Source organism: Podarcis tiliguerta (assembly GCF_965153285.1).
Source record: "Podarcis tiliguerta genome assembly, chromosome: 16".
NCBI classification, from domain to species: Eukaryota; Metazoa; Chordata; class Lepidosauria; order Squamata; family Lacertidae; genus Podarcis; species Podarcis tiliguerta.
This window is the reverse complement of record NC_139549.1, coordinates 23,107,185-23,120,646: the sequence shown is the minus strand read 5'-3', so window position 1 is coordinate 23,120,646 and position 13,462 is coordinate 23,107,185. Positions and strand designations below refer to the sequence as shown.

The 13,462-nt window shown below is 46.6% G+C and overlaps 1 protein-coding gene across 1 annotated transcript; it reads right to left on the bottom strand.

Moving 5' to 3' along the window:
- Positions 1–566: 566 nt before the first annotated feature.
- Positions 567–13,162, bottom strand: LOC310666707 (leukemia inhibitory factor-like). The gene is made up of 4 exons (XM_083417983.1): positions 13,115–13,162; positions 12,526–12,656; positions 5,133–5,311; positions 567–4,143 (listed from the first exon to the last, which is right to left on the bottom strand). Exons 2-4 carry the CDS (start codon positions 12,554–12,556, stop codon positions 3,727–3,729), a joined length of 627 nt encoding a protein of 208 aa, XP_083274109.1. The 5' UTR covers positions 12,557–12,656; positions 13,115–13,162; the 3' UTR covers positions 567–3,726.
- Positions 13,163–13,462: the final 300 nt, after the last annotated feature.

Sequence of the window (13,462 nt, the reverse complement as noted above, 5' to 3'; positions counted from 1 at the left end):
TGGGTCACTGGGCTGATGCAAGTGCCGGGTTATTCTGATGTTCTTATGACTAACAGTAAGAGAGGGCTGTTGCCTTCGTGGCCAGCCTGTGAACTTCCTGGAGCCACCTGATTGGCCACTGTAGGGATACGGGAAGCTTTATTCCACAGTGGCCAATCAGGTGGCTCCAGGAAGCTGAACTGGACAGCTTTTTTTGCCAGACCCAGCTATGGGACTCTTCGGATGCTCTTATGGTCAACATGCGTTCGGAAATAGGTAAGCCAGTGTGGTGTAGTGGTTAAGAGCGGTGGACTCGTAATCTGGTGAACCGGGTTCGCGTCCCCGCTCCTCCACATGCAGCTGCTGGGTGACCTTGGGCCAGTCACACTTCTCTGAAGTCTCTCAGCCCCACTCACCTCACAGAGTGTTTGTTGTGGGGGAGGAAGGGAAAGGAGAATGTTAGCTGCTTTGAGACTCCTTCAGGTAGTGAAAAAGGGCAATATCAAATCCAAACTCTTCTAAAAGCCAGGCAGATAGATCAGAAACAAATCAGCAATGACAGGGTTCCACAGAACTTCTTTTTGGAAATGTTTATTTTATGAAAGGCATTCTTTCCATACAAAAAAAAAATAGTATAAAAAATTAAATATTTAAATATTGCACAATATATTATTCATTCGAGACACGTTCTTTCTAAAGTCATATAAAACAAGTCATATAAAATCCTGCGCTCTTCAGAGCATTACTGCTTGTCTTAGCCCACCCGGGGGGTGGGGGGGGAGAGAGACAAGCGTCAATGCCGCGCACCGGAACACATCCCTCTCGCCGGCGAGAGGGGGGCATTTCGGCAGCGGTGGGGCAGGTGGGGCGCCGCCTCTTGCACTTCTGCCGACTGAGGCGGGTGCTTCACCCCGCCTCATGGGTGGGCCGGCAGTGCGTGTGGCTTAAAATGGTGGGAAAGTGGCCTCTCCCTTAGTAGGACTGCATAGAAGGGAGTGGCAAGTGCTGTCAGAATCTTTGCCTGGACTTCCTTTCAGTGGAAGGCACATTGGCTACCCTATTGCCAAAGATCAAATAAATATACTCTATTATTATTATTATTATTATTATTATTATTATTATTAAATTATATTTATACAACAAAAACAAATCACTAAACATTAAATATCCTCACACCATCCCTCCAAGGAGGTAGGTCATAGTTGGAGTTCTGATGGCTAAGCATAGGTAGGTTATTTCCTCATATCTTGAGGGGGGGGGGAAGAGGTGGGCCACCTCTGGTCCCATGAGTGCAACCTCTGGCATGAAGAAGGCACGGACTGCAGTGAACTGTCCAAATGGGTCAGCTGAGTGCAAAGCAAATTCAAGCATTTTAAAAATCGGGTCCCAGATTGCCACTATATTGCACCGTACATTGCTGGGAAATGTCAACATTCACTCGTCAGTCTGAGGATTCCTTCCCAGACACATTCTTTTTTTTTTTTTTGGAACAGGACCAAAGGCTCTTCTTGCCAGAAAAGTCTCCCCAGCCCCAACTTTAATATCACACGAGGCAAAGTGCCTTTTTTATTTCCCCAAGAGTTTCAACAAGATATTTCTATCTCTGTATCATGCAGTGTTTTAAACTATGATGTTTCGGGTCTGGGATTTTGACTCTTGGTATCCATGATTTGGGAAGTGGCCATAGCTCAGGGGCATCTGAGGTCAGGAGGTCCCAGACTAAGGTCCTGGAGAGCTGCTGCCAATCAGTGTAGACAACACTAAACTAGATGGACCCATTAGCCTGACTCTGTATAAAGCAGCTTCCTGTTTTCCTATAATTGCTGTGTCGTTGTTTTCAATCTCTACTCTGGAATGGGTGTTTTTTTTAAAAAATATACATACTTTTAAAAATTGCTTGCTCATCTGCATTTGTGGTTTTCCATATGTTATCCTGTCGCCTGTTCTAACAACTATTGATAGACTCACAGAGTTGCAGCTATGAAGACCTGTTATTATAAAAATAACGATACCATCTAATAAATATTATAGCTGTAGAATCATGCTTACTCTTGAGCCACTGGTTATTTCTTAAAATAAATATACAAACACCCGCAGAAAACTGTGGACCCTTTGAGAAAGCTTGGCTCCATTACGATTCGTAATTCTCGGGCGATATTCCCATCTGCCCCCCCATTAAAAAGGGAGTGGGGGAAGCCCAGGCATTGTGCATTGTGCATATGCCAATATTTAAATGCATGCCTACTACTGCTAATCCTAATTACCCTTTGCTCAACACTGAAAAGAGTTGGGCGGCAAGAAACCCCAAATCACATTGAAACTGGCCAGTGTCAACATCTGAGACTGAACATGGTAAAAAAAGAAATCTTAAGTTCTGAGCGTGAGAAAATAACCCTTTTTCGGAGGGTTCAAAGCGTATTACATCATCTTGCCATAATCCTAAAGACAACCCTGTAAGGTAGGTCAGTATTATTATCAGCATTGCAGATCAGCATGGTGTCGGGTAAGGCAGGGAGAAAGACAAGGGGGCTCACCCACACTTATGTTTTGCCCTGTGTTTTCTAGCACAGGCCTGCGGTTTTCCAGTCCGTGTCCAAGCCAGTGGTGTGTGGTCAGTCGACTAGGGGAACTAGGCTAGTCCCCTAAATGCTCCCCTGGCGCCCCCTTCCCAAAGCCTGGGAAGCTTCTGTCTGGCTTAGGGAGGGAGGCAGGATGTGGCAATGTCACACGCATCCCCCACCCCAAATGTTGCGTCCCCCACCCCAAATTGCCCTCGCAAGCTGGCACCTCTGGGCCTAACTTTTCCCCTACGAAAAATTTCAACAAGCGTTGTCATTGTTGTTGTTGTTTTGCCCTGCCAGTTCCCCCAGGAAAACCTGCTCTTTAACGCTGAATTGGAATCATACAGAATCAGAGAGTTGGAAGGGACCCTGAGGTCTAGTCCAACCTCCTGCAATGCAGGAATGTGCAGCTGTCCCATACGGGGATCAAACCTGCAACCTTGGTGTTATCAGCACCATGCTCTGACCAACAGAGCTATCCAGTGACAAACAGCAATTTAGGTTTCAGAGGCAAAATTCAGTGGTGGAAAAAATGGGGTTTTTTTGCTGGGAAAGCACTGGGACGAAAAAGAAAAAGTGCTTGGACAGGGAACTTTAAAGCATGGATCAGTGCCTTGAAATGCAGAGCAAAGCTGTGTGTAGATGAGCCCAGAGACAGACAGAAAGACAGACAGACAGATAGGTCAGGCTTAGCAACGGCCAATTAGTGAGATGGGCTGCAATCCTAACCTGGTTTGTTCAGAAGCAAGTCCTATTGGATTCAACGGGGCTTACTCCCAGGTAAGTAAGGTTAGGAGTGCAGCCTGAATTGCTCAGGACAGCAGGAGCTTCCCTGCTCCACATACAGGCTCAGTACTGAGCGCCGTTTTAAACCCCTTTGACCATCCTGACTGTGAGTAGTGAAGACTGTAAAGCCGCGCTAAGTAACTGCGAACAGGTGTGCAAAAGCTTATCATATCACGGTGAGGTAGCTGAGGTTGGTGGGTGTGCTCGGCCCCCCTCCCCCCAGTAAACATTTCTCCAGAACTCTGCAGCCCCCTCCCCCAGCTTTCCTGATCCGGAAAGGAAAAAGACCCATGGGGAGGAATGACTGTATGATGTCATCCCCAGGGCTATGGATACAACCCAAAACACGTTGGGTTGACGCTGCAGACAAAGAGTTCTTAGCATGGTCTCACGTGAAAGCTCATCTCTGCCTGTGGCATTTCCCCAAGGCCTGAGCGATGAGCGGAATGGTCTCTGTGTACATCCTCAGGGCCCAGCAGCCCTGCTTCTTCTTCTCAAACGCTCCCGTTTCCTCCGAGCCGTAGGTAACCTTCACGTCAGTGACTTTGTACTCGGAGCACAACAGGCAGGTGAGGTTGGCCAGGAGGCCTCGCGTCTTGGCGGTGGTGTTGCTGAGCCGTTCCAGCAGGTCTTTCCTGTCGTTGTTCTCCTGGTCTCTGGTGATGTTGCCCAGAGAGGCGTTGAAAAAGGTGAAGATCTTGTACAGCGAGATCAGCATCTCTTTCCTGGTCCGGTTCTCGAACGAGGGGAAAGTGTCTTTGGAGACGCAAAGCGATTTCACTTCCGCTCTGTTGAAGGGGGAGCCTTGGCTCTCCAGCTGCTCAGGATAGAAGGAGGAACCAAATTAAGAGCTGGCGTTGGTACCCATTTTACTTTACTTTATGCTGCTTTAAAAAGAATACCCTTGTTCTACACATCTGGCCAAAAATAGTCAGGAGAGCATGAGACACTTAATCTTGGGTTGTGGGTTCAAGTCTTACGTTTCTGCATCGCAGGGGGTTGAACTAGATGACCCTCATGGTCCCTTCCGACTCTACAATTCTATGATTCTATGATCTGGATAATGTGCTTTCATCTTTCATAATGTTTCTTTAATGCAGGCCATTGGCAGTAACAATCATGATTTGAGAGCGGGAACCAATGTTTTTAAAGCGCCTTTGTTAAATCCCAACTAAAACCAAATTAAGAAGCACATTTCTGGAAGTGGATTAATCTGCTGATTTCAGTTTCTCCTTCCCATCTTAGGTTCAGTTCGACACGTTTCCGTATCTGTTGGTGATTTTATTTTACTTTTTAAGGTCCTCATAAAAATTCGTCAGCGATTTAGGATGACTTCCTCCCAGCATGTATATTTTTGCATGCAATTGCTCCTTGTGTATGCATTTTAAAAAATCAATCTCCCCAACATAATGCAGTTTTGTATATTGTTTTCACTAAGATATTCATTCTGATGCAAATTTTAATAGATGCACGTTTTTTGTTGAAGGACCATATTCCCTTACGAATAACCTTCTGGAAGGCCTGTGCCATTGGTGGACCGGACCAGAAGCAAAACTTGGTGGAGCAACGAATGCAAATTTGTACAATAGACTAGTTACTACACATACACTCTCTCTCCATCCTCCATCCAGGAGGATAAGGAGCATCATCAGAATTCAGGGACATATCTCAGCCAGGCGAAAACACTCAAGGAGGGTGCAAATCAGGTGTGGCCTGGGAAGAGTCCCGAGGGCCAGATAGACTGCCCTGGAGGGCCACATTCCTGTGCCTGAAGTTCCCAGCCTCCCCTCTAAACCCAAAACTTACATAGGCATCGAAGAGACCCGGGGCCGACAAATTGAGACGTGTCACTTGGCACTTAATTTGATTGAAGACTGTTTCTCCGCAAGGGCCGATGTTGTCGCACATGAGGTTCCGCCTGTTCCTCAGGAGGGGTTTTCCGGGCACCAGTCGGCAGTGTATGGCTAGCAGCAAAGGAACAACTCCTGTGCAGAAGAGGAGGAGGAGGAAAGGATGCGTCAGGGTTTGCTGTCCAGTAGGGAAACAATGTGCCCCAGAACCAAACATACAGCAAGTTAAGAAAGAGAAGCAAGCAGCTCTGGGGGCTCATATGCTGCTCAGGCTTGAGTTCTGCTGCATTTCAAATGCCAAACGCTACCCAGGGCTAACTGTGCGACAGAGCCAACTTTGCCTAATGCACACATGTAGTTATTCACTTAAGGGACACGGGTGGCGCTGTGGCTTAAACCACAGAGCCTAGGGCTTGCCGATCAGAAGGTCAGCGGTTCTAATCCCCGCAATGGGGTGAGCTCCCGTTGCTCGGTCCCTGCTCCTGCCCACCTAGCAGTTTGAAAGCACGTCAAAGTGCAAGTAGATAAATAGGCACTGCTCTGGTGGGAAGGTAAACGGCGTTTCCATGCACCGCTCTGGTTTGACAGAAGCGGCTTAGTCATGCTGGCCACATGACCCAGAAGCTGTACGCCGGCTCCCTCGGCCAATAAAGCGAGATGAGCGCCGCAACCCCAGTTGGTCACGACTGGACCTAATGGTCAGGGGTCCCTTTACCTTTATTTTTAGTTATTCACTTATTTTGCAAGGAATTCCCCCTGCCATAATGCATCTTTGAGCATTATTCTCATGTATGCAGATAAAAGACTTCTTCAGAAAGCGCAGTGTTAAACTGTGGAACTCACTGCTGCAGTGATGGTCACCAACTTGGATGTCATATTATTATTATTATTATTATTATTATTATTATTATTATTATTATTATACCTTTGAAAGAGGACTCGACAAATTCATGCGAGGACAAATGTTCTCAATGGCTGCTAGTCACAGTGGCTATCCTCTGCCTCCACTGTGAGAACAGGGTTAATTTTAAAACATTGTTTTCTTACTGCTTTGATATACGGTAATTATTTTATATTTCTCACTGTTTTGTTTTTTTAAAAAAAAACATTTTACGTTGTTTTTAATTCTAGATTTAATAGTGTTCTTAATGTATCTTATTGTGTTTTACGTGCTGTGTTTTGCTTCCTACCTTCCATACTAGTTATTGATCAAAATAAATATATAAATGAAAAATATAGATGTGAAATAGATGGGTCATTGGTAGCCTCACCTGATGGTCTTAATATTTTATGTTGTTTTTAATTCTAGATTTAATAGTGTTCTTAATGTATCCTATTGTGTTTTACATGCTCTGTTTTGCTTCCTACCTTCTATACTGGTCAGTGGCGTAGCGTGGGTTGTCAGCACCCGGGGCAAGGCAAATAATTTGCACCCCCTAACCCGGGGCAAGGCAAGTAATTTGCGTCCCCCCCCCCCGCTGCACTGTCCCTCCCCCAGATAGTCCCTCGCTCTCTCTCCGCACCACACCGCACGCCTGGCACCCTCCCCTCCACAGTGGGCGGCGACCCAGCGGCTCGGATCGGATTTGCACAGCCAGCACTGCAGTGAGAGAGAGTGAGTGAGCCAGGTAGGGGCAGAGAGCTGCGAGTGCGAGCGCGACCCCCCCCAGATGTTGCGCCTGGTGCGGCCGGGCCCCCCTGCACCCCCCACGCTACACCACTGATACTGGTTATTGGTCGAAATAAATATATAAATGAAAAATATAGATGTGACATAGATGGGCCATTGGTGACCTCACCTGATGGTCTTAATCATCCCTCTGGGTTTCCCCCACCCCAAACACCACCAGTCCTGAGAGTGAATTGCAAATGCCCTCTCCTTACTCTCCCCTGGTTTTCTTTACTCTCTGCTCCTCCCTCCTCTTCCAGGCTACTATAGCTGGATCTGTATCTCCCTCGCCGGCCACCCACAGCTCCCATGTGCTATTGTTTGATTCGTGCAGCTTTGCCCAGCCAACGTCACCAGAATTCCCCTCGGTTCTGAGTGACGGGTGGCAACCTTCCCAGATTTCATAACCGCAGGCCAAACAATGTCAAATATGCAAAGCGGTTCCTACCGGGAACATCTCCAGCTCAGCATCAAAGCAGCAATTTGGGAAAACCTCTTCCCTCATTTCACAGTTATTTCTCTTTTAGACAGTCGGAGGAGGACTGTGCGCTAGGCAGGTGTCCCACAAAAAGGTGTCCCCCCCCCACACACAAAAAGCAGGGCATAGGAAGCTACCTTATACTAAGAAGCTTAATATTGTCTGCACTGACTGGCAGCAGCTCCTTAGGTCTCAGGCAAGGGACATTCCCAGCCCTACCTGGAGATGCCAGGAACTGAACATTAGGACCATCTCATGTGAAATAATTGCTCTACCCCCTTTGCTATAGTCTTTCCCCATTGGTCCATCCAACTCAGTACAGTGGTACCTCGGGTTAAGTACTTAATTCGTTCTGGAGGTCTGTTCTTAACCTGAAACTGTTCTTAACCTGAAGTACCACTTTAGCTAATGGGGCCTTCCACTGCCACCGTGCCATGATTTCTGTTCTCATCCTGAAGCAAAGTTCTTAACCCGAGGTACTATTTCTGGGTTAGTGGAGTCTGTAACCTGAAGCGTCTGCAACCTGAAGCATCTGTAACCCAAGGTACCACTGTATTTTCAAGGGTTTGGCAGTCAAGCCTGATGAGGAATGGTTGAAGGAGCTTGGTATGTTCAGCGTGGAAAAGAGGTGACTGAGAGGAGATATGATAGCCATCTTCAAATATCTTAAGAACTGTCACGTGGAAGATGGAGCAAGCTTCGTTTTCTCTGCTCTGGAGGATAGGACTCAAACCAATGTCTTCAAGTTACAAGAAAGGAGGTTGTGGACTCTCCTTCATTTGGGGTTTTTAAGGAGAGGTTGGACGGCCGTCTGTCATGGATGCTTTAGCTGAGATTCCTGCATTGCAGGGGGTTGGATGAGATTACGCTTGGGGGTATCTTCCAACTCTATGATTCTGCGATTCTACGACTGGCAGTGGGTTTCAGACCCAGGATTTCAAACAGGGAACCCCTCTATTACCCCTTCCTGGAGATTGAATGTGAGGTCATTCTGCATGCAAAGCAGGAGCTACGCCCCTTCCCTTGAGGAACACAGGAAGCTGATTTACCATTGGTTGGTCTAGCCCAGTGCTGTCTATACTGACAGGCAGAAGCTCTCCAGGGTTTCTTAAAGGGGTGTTTAAGAAACCTCGGAGGCCCTGGATGTTGTCAGACTCCCGCTCCCATCAGTCACACAGTTAAGATGCAGTAGGGCTGCCATATGTCCAAATTTTCCCAACATTACTGGGATTTCAATGGTGGCATTGACATCCAGGGGGGATTTCCTAAAGGCAGCACCTTATCCTGAATCTTTGGCAAGTCAATAAAAAAATCGCAGGGTTGTTGTTTTGCATGTTTGTATAACAAAACAAAACACCTCAACAACTTTGGGGCTTTCCTAAAAAAAAAGCTCAGGTGTCCTGGTTTTTACTTTTTGAAATACAGTCGTACCTCGGAAGTCAAATGCCTTGCGACTTGAACGTTTTGGCTCCCAAACGCCACAAACCCGGAAGTGAGTGTTCCAGTTTGCAACCGTTTTTGGGAAGCTGAATGTCCAACGTAGCTTCCGCGGCTTCCGACTGAGTGCAGGATTGGTTTCCGAATGTTTTGGAAGTCGAACGGACTTCCGGAACAGATTCCGTTCAGCTTCCCACGTACGACTGTATGGCAACCCTAAGCTGTAGTCCAACAACATCTTGAGAGACACAGGTTCCCTATCCTGGACCTGTTTAATGACCAAGACATATCTGCCATCCCGTATACTCCTTAAATAACTATGGTCTGGGAGTGACCAGCGACTTGCAGAAAGCTCGATCGGAAGAGCAGGGGGGTCAAACACAAAGAGGAGCTTGGTGGGCTCAGCTTTGTGGGGCCAAGGAGGACAGTAAGGGGTTAACTGAGTGATGGGGAGAAGCGGCAAAGCGTCTGGGTATAAGGCAGGGGGAAGTTGGCCAAATGTGTGGACGAGAGCAAGACAGAGGATGAAGCACATTTGCAAGCAGACCTTCCATGTGTCCCTACTTTCCAGAGACAGCCTCGGATTTACAGAAGCTGCCCCAGTTCCTTGGAATGTCCCAATTTTCCATAGGACAGCCCTATTTTCACCAGAGAAATATTGGAGGGTATGGAAGGACGTCCCACAGTGCTGGATTCAACCCTGTGGAGGCCCCTAGGCAGTCAAAATTTCAGGGTGGGGAGGAGAGAGCCTCGTGCGTGAGCTCTAGTGGGATAACATTGAACTAAGGAAGATTGGTTGCAATTTGCTCTCAAGGTCAAATCAATATTATTTTTGATCCGTTGTCAAGAGGCCCCTAAAATAAGGTTACCAGACGTCCCCTGACAAAATCCTATCATTCCTATTGAAATTGAAAAGTGTCCCCGGATTCATTGAAAAAAATCTGGTAACCTTACCCTAATAGGCGTGGAGCTCATAAGCTTGGACACTGGCACCCCTATTTTCCCCAGAGAAATATCGGAAGGTATGTGAAAGGAGAGAGAAAGCAGGGGGAACTGGGTGGGAGAGGGCAGAAGATTTCTCAAAAGAGAATTGCAGAGGCTACTGCCAGCCAACGAGACCCACTCAAGGTGGCAGGGAGAGGAGTTTTAGTACCAGTGGGTATGTGCCAAGGCTGGGCATGACGTCTAGGCAAAGTAAATATGGTGCATGGGCTGAGCAAGGCCTAAGGGGGGCCACCAAACTCCAGAGACGTGGGCACCAGAAATGGGGAATCCTCTTGTCCGTGGGCCAAACTCTCTCCACCAAAGGTCTCAATCTGAGCCCTATTTTCCCCAAGCTATGCCCAGCCACCCTTCAGACTTAAATCGAAATCATTTGGCCAGTGCACCCATCAGCTGATGGGATGTTGAGGAGGAGGGCAGTCTTGTTCCGGGAAGAGGAAGCGGTTTCGGAAAACCGCTGCTGCTGCCATGGAGGTTGTTCGATAAAGGAAATTGCAGCACATGACATAGGCAGCCCTGGCTCAAATGAGGTGCTAGTGATAGCATCTCCCCTAAGATCTGCAGTTGATTCCGTGCTAAGCATTCAGCTCTGTTCCTCAAGAGTCAGGCTGGCTGTCCAAGGAGATCACACTAATATCTCTTTGCAGAGGCAGGCAGAAGCTACTCCTCAAATGAAAGCTATCATATTTCCAAGGACGGAAGAGGTGATTTGTTGCTGGGTAGCATTCAGGTCCAACAGTCCAAAAACCATCCACTTCCACATGGATGCTTACAGGAGCCCATCGGCTTCTCCTGTTGCCCTTTTTCCAGGCAGGTATTATTAGTCAGAGGTTTGGTTCTGTTCACCAATCATGGATAAAGCAGCCAAAAATTGTCTAGCCCTTTCTAAAAACCATCTTGTAGCTAGTGTCTACAGATGGGCAAATCCATCCATTTCTTTTTCTCTCTTGTTTTTTTTTTTCAATCTTAAATTCAGTTTGCTACATTTCCACATCATTTTCTGAATTTTTAAAGTTTAAACAATGTATCTTTTTGTATTAAATTTTGCCCATTTTTTTGCATTCAGTTTTGCCTTATAAGGCACATTTTTGTATACTACAAATAATCACAATCATAATATTTTTATGCCATCCATCTGACTGGGTTGCCCCAGCCACTCTGTACTGAGTTTTGCATTGCAAAATTGGACAAAGTGTGAAATTTTGAAGCATGGCTACATTTCAGTTTGTATACTGTTCCAGGAAGTACACAATAGGTAGATCCAAATTAAAATGCGAAGCAAACTGAATTTATCTGTTATCCCGACTAGTGACCATTAAAATGTCTTGTGCTGGTGAATTCTGATGGCACAGCCTTAGAATGTACACACTATAATAAATGGGTATGTTTTCTTTTGAAGGTGTTGGACAACCCTGAGGTTTTGGGGTATTATTATTATTATTATTATTATTATTATTATTATTATTAAGCTTATCCAGGTTGCATTATTAGCCATTAATTCACCAGCTGAAGAGTTCTAGCAAGAAGATATTCATCCCTCTAACACATGAGCTCTTGCAAAGCTTATCTTGATTCTAGCTTTGCAGAGGGTTGGGCTAAATGACCCTCAGGGTCCCTTCTGACTCTACAATTCAACCATACCCTTTTAAAGGTGTCAGAGGATGCTGAGGTTTTGGGGTGGTGGTTGTTTAAACTTTTCTGGGTTTGCATTAATTAACAGCTCAGGAGCTCTAACAATAAGCTGTCCACCTCTTGGCAGCTGAGCTCTTGGAAAGCTTATCTTGCTTATTCTAACTGCCAAACAGTTCAGGAAAATCCAGTGAATAAAGATATGCTCTGTAACACTGATTTAGGTAAGCCTGGGGTGGGGGGGAGCCTGTGAAGCAGGAAAGGAGACCCAATCTAAGAATCCCAAACTGGAAGAACAGAATAATTCCTTAGAGAGGCCCAAAACCTTGAGAGGTTAGCATACTTTCATTCTAGGTTTGATTGCTCCCTATGATGGGCTGGTGGGACGCTGGTGGCACTGTGGGTTAAACCACAGAGCCTAGGACTTGCCGATCAGAAGGTCGGCGGTTTGAATCCCTGTGACGGGGTGAGCTCCCATTGTTCGGTCGCTGCTCCTGCCAACCTAGCAAGTGCAAGTAGGTAGATAGGTACCGCTCTGGCAGGAAGGTAAACGGCGTTTCCATGTACTGCTCTGGTTCGCCAGAAGCAGCTTAGTCATGCTGGCCACATGACCCGGAAGCTGTACGCCGGCTCCCTCGGCCAATAAAGCGAGATGAGCACCACAACCCCAGAGTCGGTCACAACTGGACCTAACGGTCAGGGGTCCCTTTACCTTTTTTATGATGGGCTGAATACAATCTGAGCTGCTTCATCCGCTGGATAATATTTCCCTTCTTTCCAAACTTCCTTTTGGGAGGGGAGGGGGGTTAAAATGTCTAATTCGATAAGTGAAGTGTTTCTCCCAACAGCCAGAAATATGGGGGGAATCTTTCAGAAGTTGCCAGGAAGTTTAGCAGAAGTCTGCCAAAAAAGAAAAAAAGGGAAACCATCTTTTTCTCACGCTGCCCCAAAATGCTCAGAGGTCTTTGGAGTAACTAGAGGGATAGAGTTGAAAGTTCAACCGCGGTCACGCTTTGGACTGCAGAGGGCAGAAGGCGCTGACAGCGGTCCTCAGTGAACTTTGGAAAGGGAAAGGGAAAGGGGGGGAAAAGACAACAAAGAAAAAGTAATCTGAACTTGAGAAAGGTGGGTTACCTGAAATGATGGCTTTCATTGTAAGCTGCATCCTGGAATGACGTAAGAGAATTGGCCGCTGGCAGGAGTGTTCATTCAGAGAGTGGTGCTTAATACTTGGGGAGGCCACTGGTTTATATATACTTGTGAGCCTGTGTTGTAAGAAAGGGGAGGGAGATTTCATTGAGAGTGGAAATACTGAGCTCTTCCGAAGAATGAAAATGTTGAGGTCATTACATTTGTGGTTTTTCTGGTTCCTCCCCATCAGTCGTCCCCCCCCCCACTCCACACCCGAGTGTGGCTCATTTTGGAATTGTTTGATACGAAATTAAGTGGGCAGATAAAACAACAACCATTTGAAGAAAAATCAGCTCCTGTTTTTCCCTGCCTACATGGATACAATCATGTCACGAGTCATCGCAAGGAAAAGAGCTGTCAGACCAAAGGTTTGACATCATAGGCTTCCCCCCCCCCTCCATCTTCTGTTCTCACCCCACCCCTCGCCACAGAGGGGAGTGCAACTTTCACTTTTGTAGCCCAATGATTTCCCCTGGGAAAAGCACTTTCTTCAGCGTTTCCGAGAGGCCGGGTTGTACAAAGGTAGAAGCACACCCACGCCTGGCCTCATTTGGTAATTATCGGGGCAAAACAAGAAGAAGAAACGGAAGCCGGTGGAGGAATTTCTGCGGAGGAAATCAAAAACCAAGAAAGTACATGAAAAGTCTGGTTGTGTGTGTGTGTGTGTGTGTGTGTGTGTGTGTGAGTGAGAGAGAGAGAGAGAGAGAGAAAGAGAGAGAGAGAGAGAGAGAGAGAGATTTATCGCCCCCTGGTGGGCACTTTGGAACATCAATGGATTTGTGTAAAAAAATCCAATCCTAGAACCAGTGCTTTTTTTCTCTTTTAAAAAAAATAATGTTTAGGCTTTTGACTCAGGAAAACCACCATTTTATAGTTCAGA

What these genes read in the sequence shown, in the direction of transcription:
- LOC310666707 (XM_083417983.1), bottom strand. Translation starts at nt 12,556, where the DNA reads ATGCAGCTTACAATGAAAGCCATCATTTCAG. An exon ending in AATGAAAGCCATCATTTCAG is followed by an intron (nt 5,312 to 12,525) that starts GTAACCCACCTT and finishes TCTTCTGCACAG; the next exon opens with GAGTTGTTCCTTTGCTGCTA. An exon ending in CGGGTCTCTTCGATGCCTAT is followed by an intron (nt 4,144 to 5,132) that starts GTAAGTTTTGGG and finishes TATCCTGAGCAG; the next exon opens with CTGGAGAGCCAAGGCTCCCC.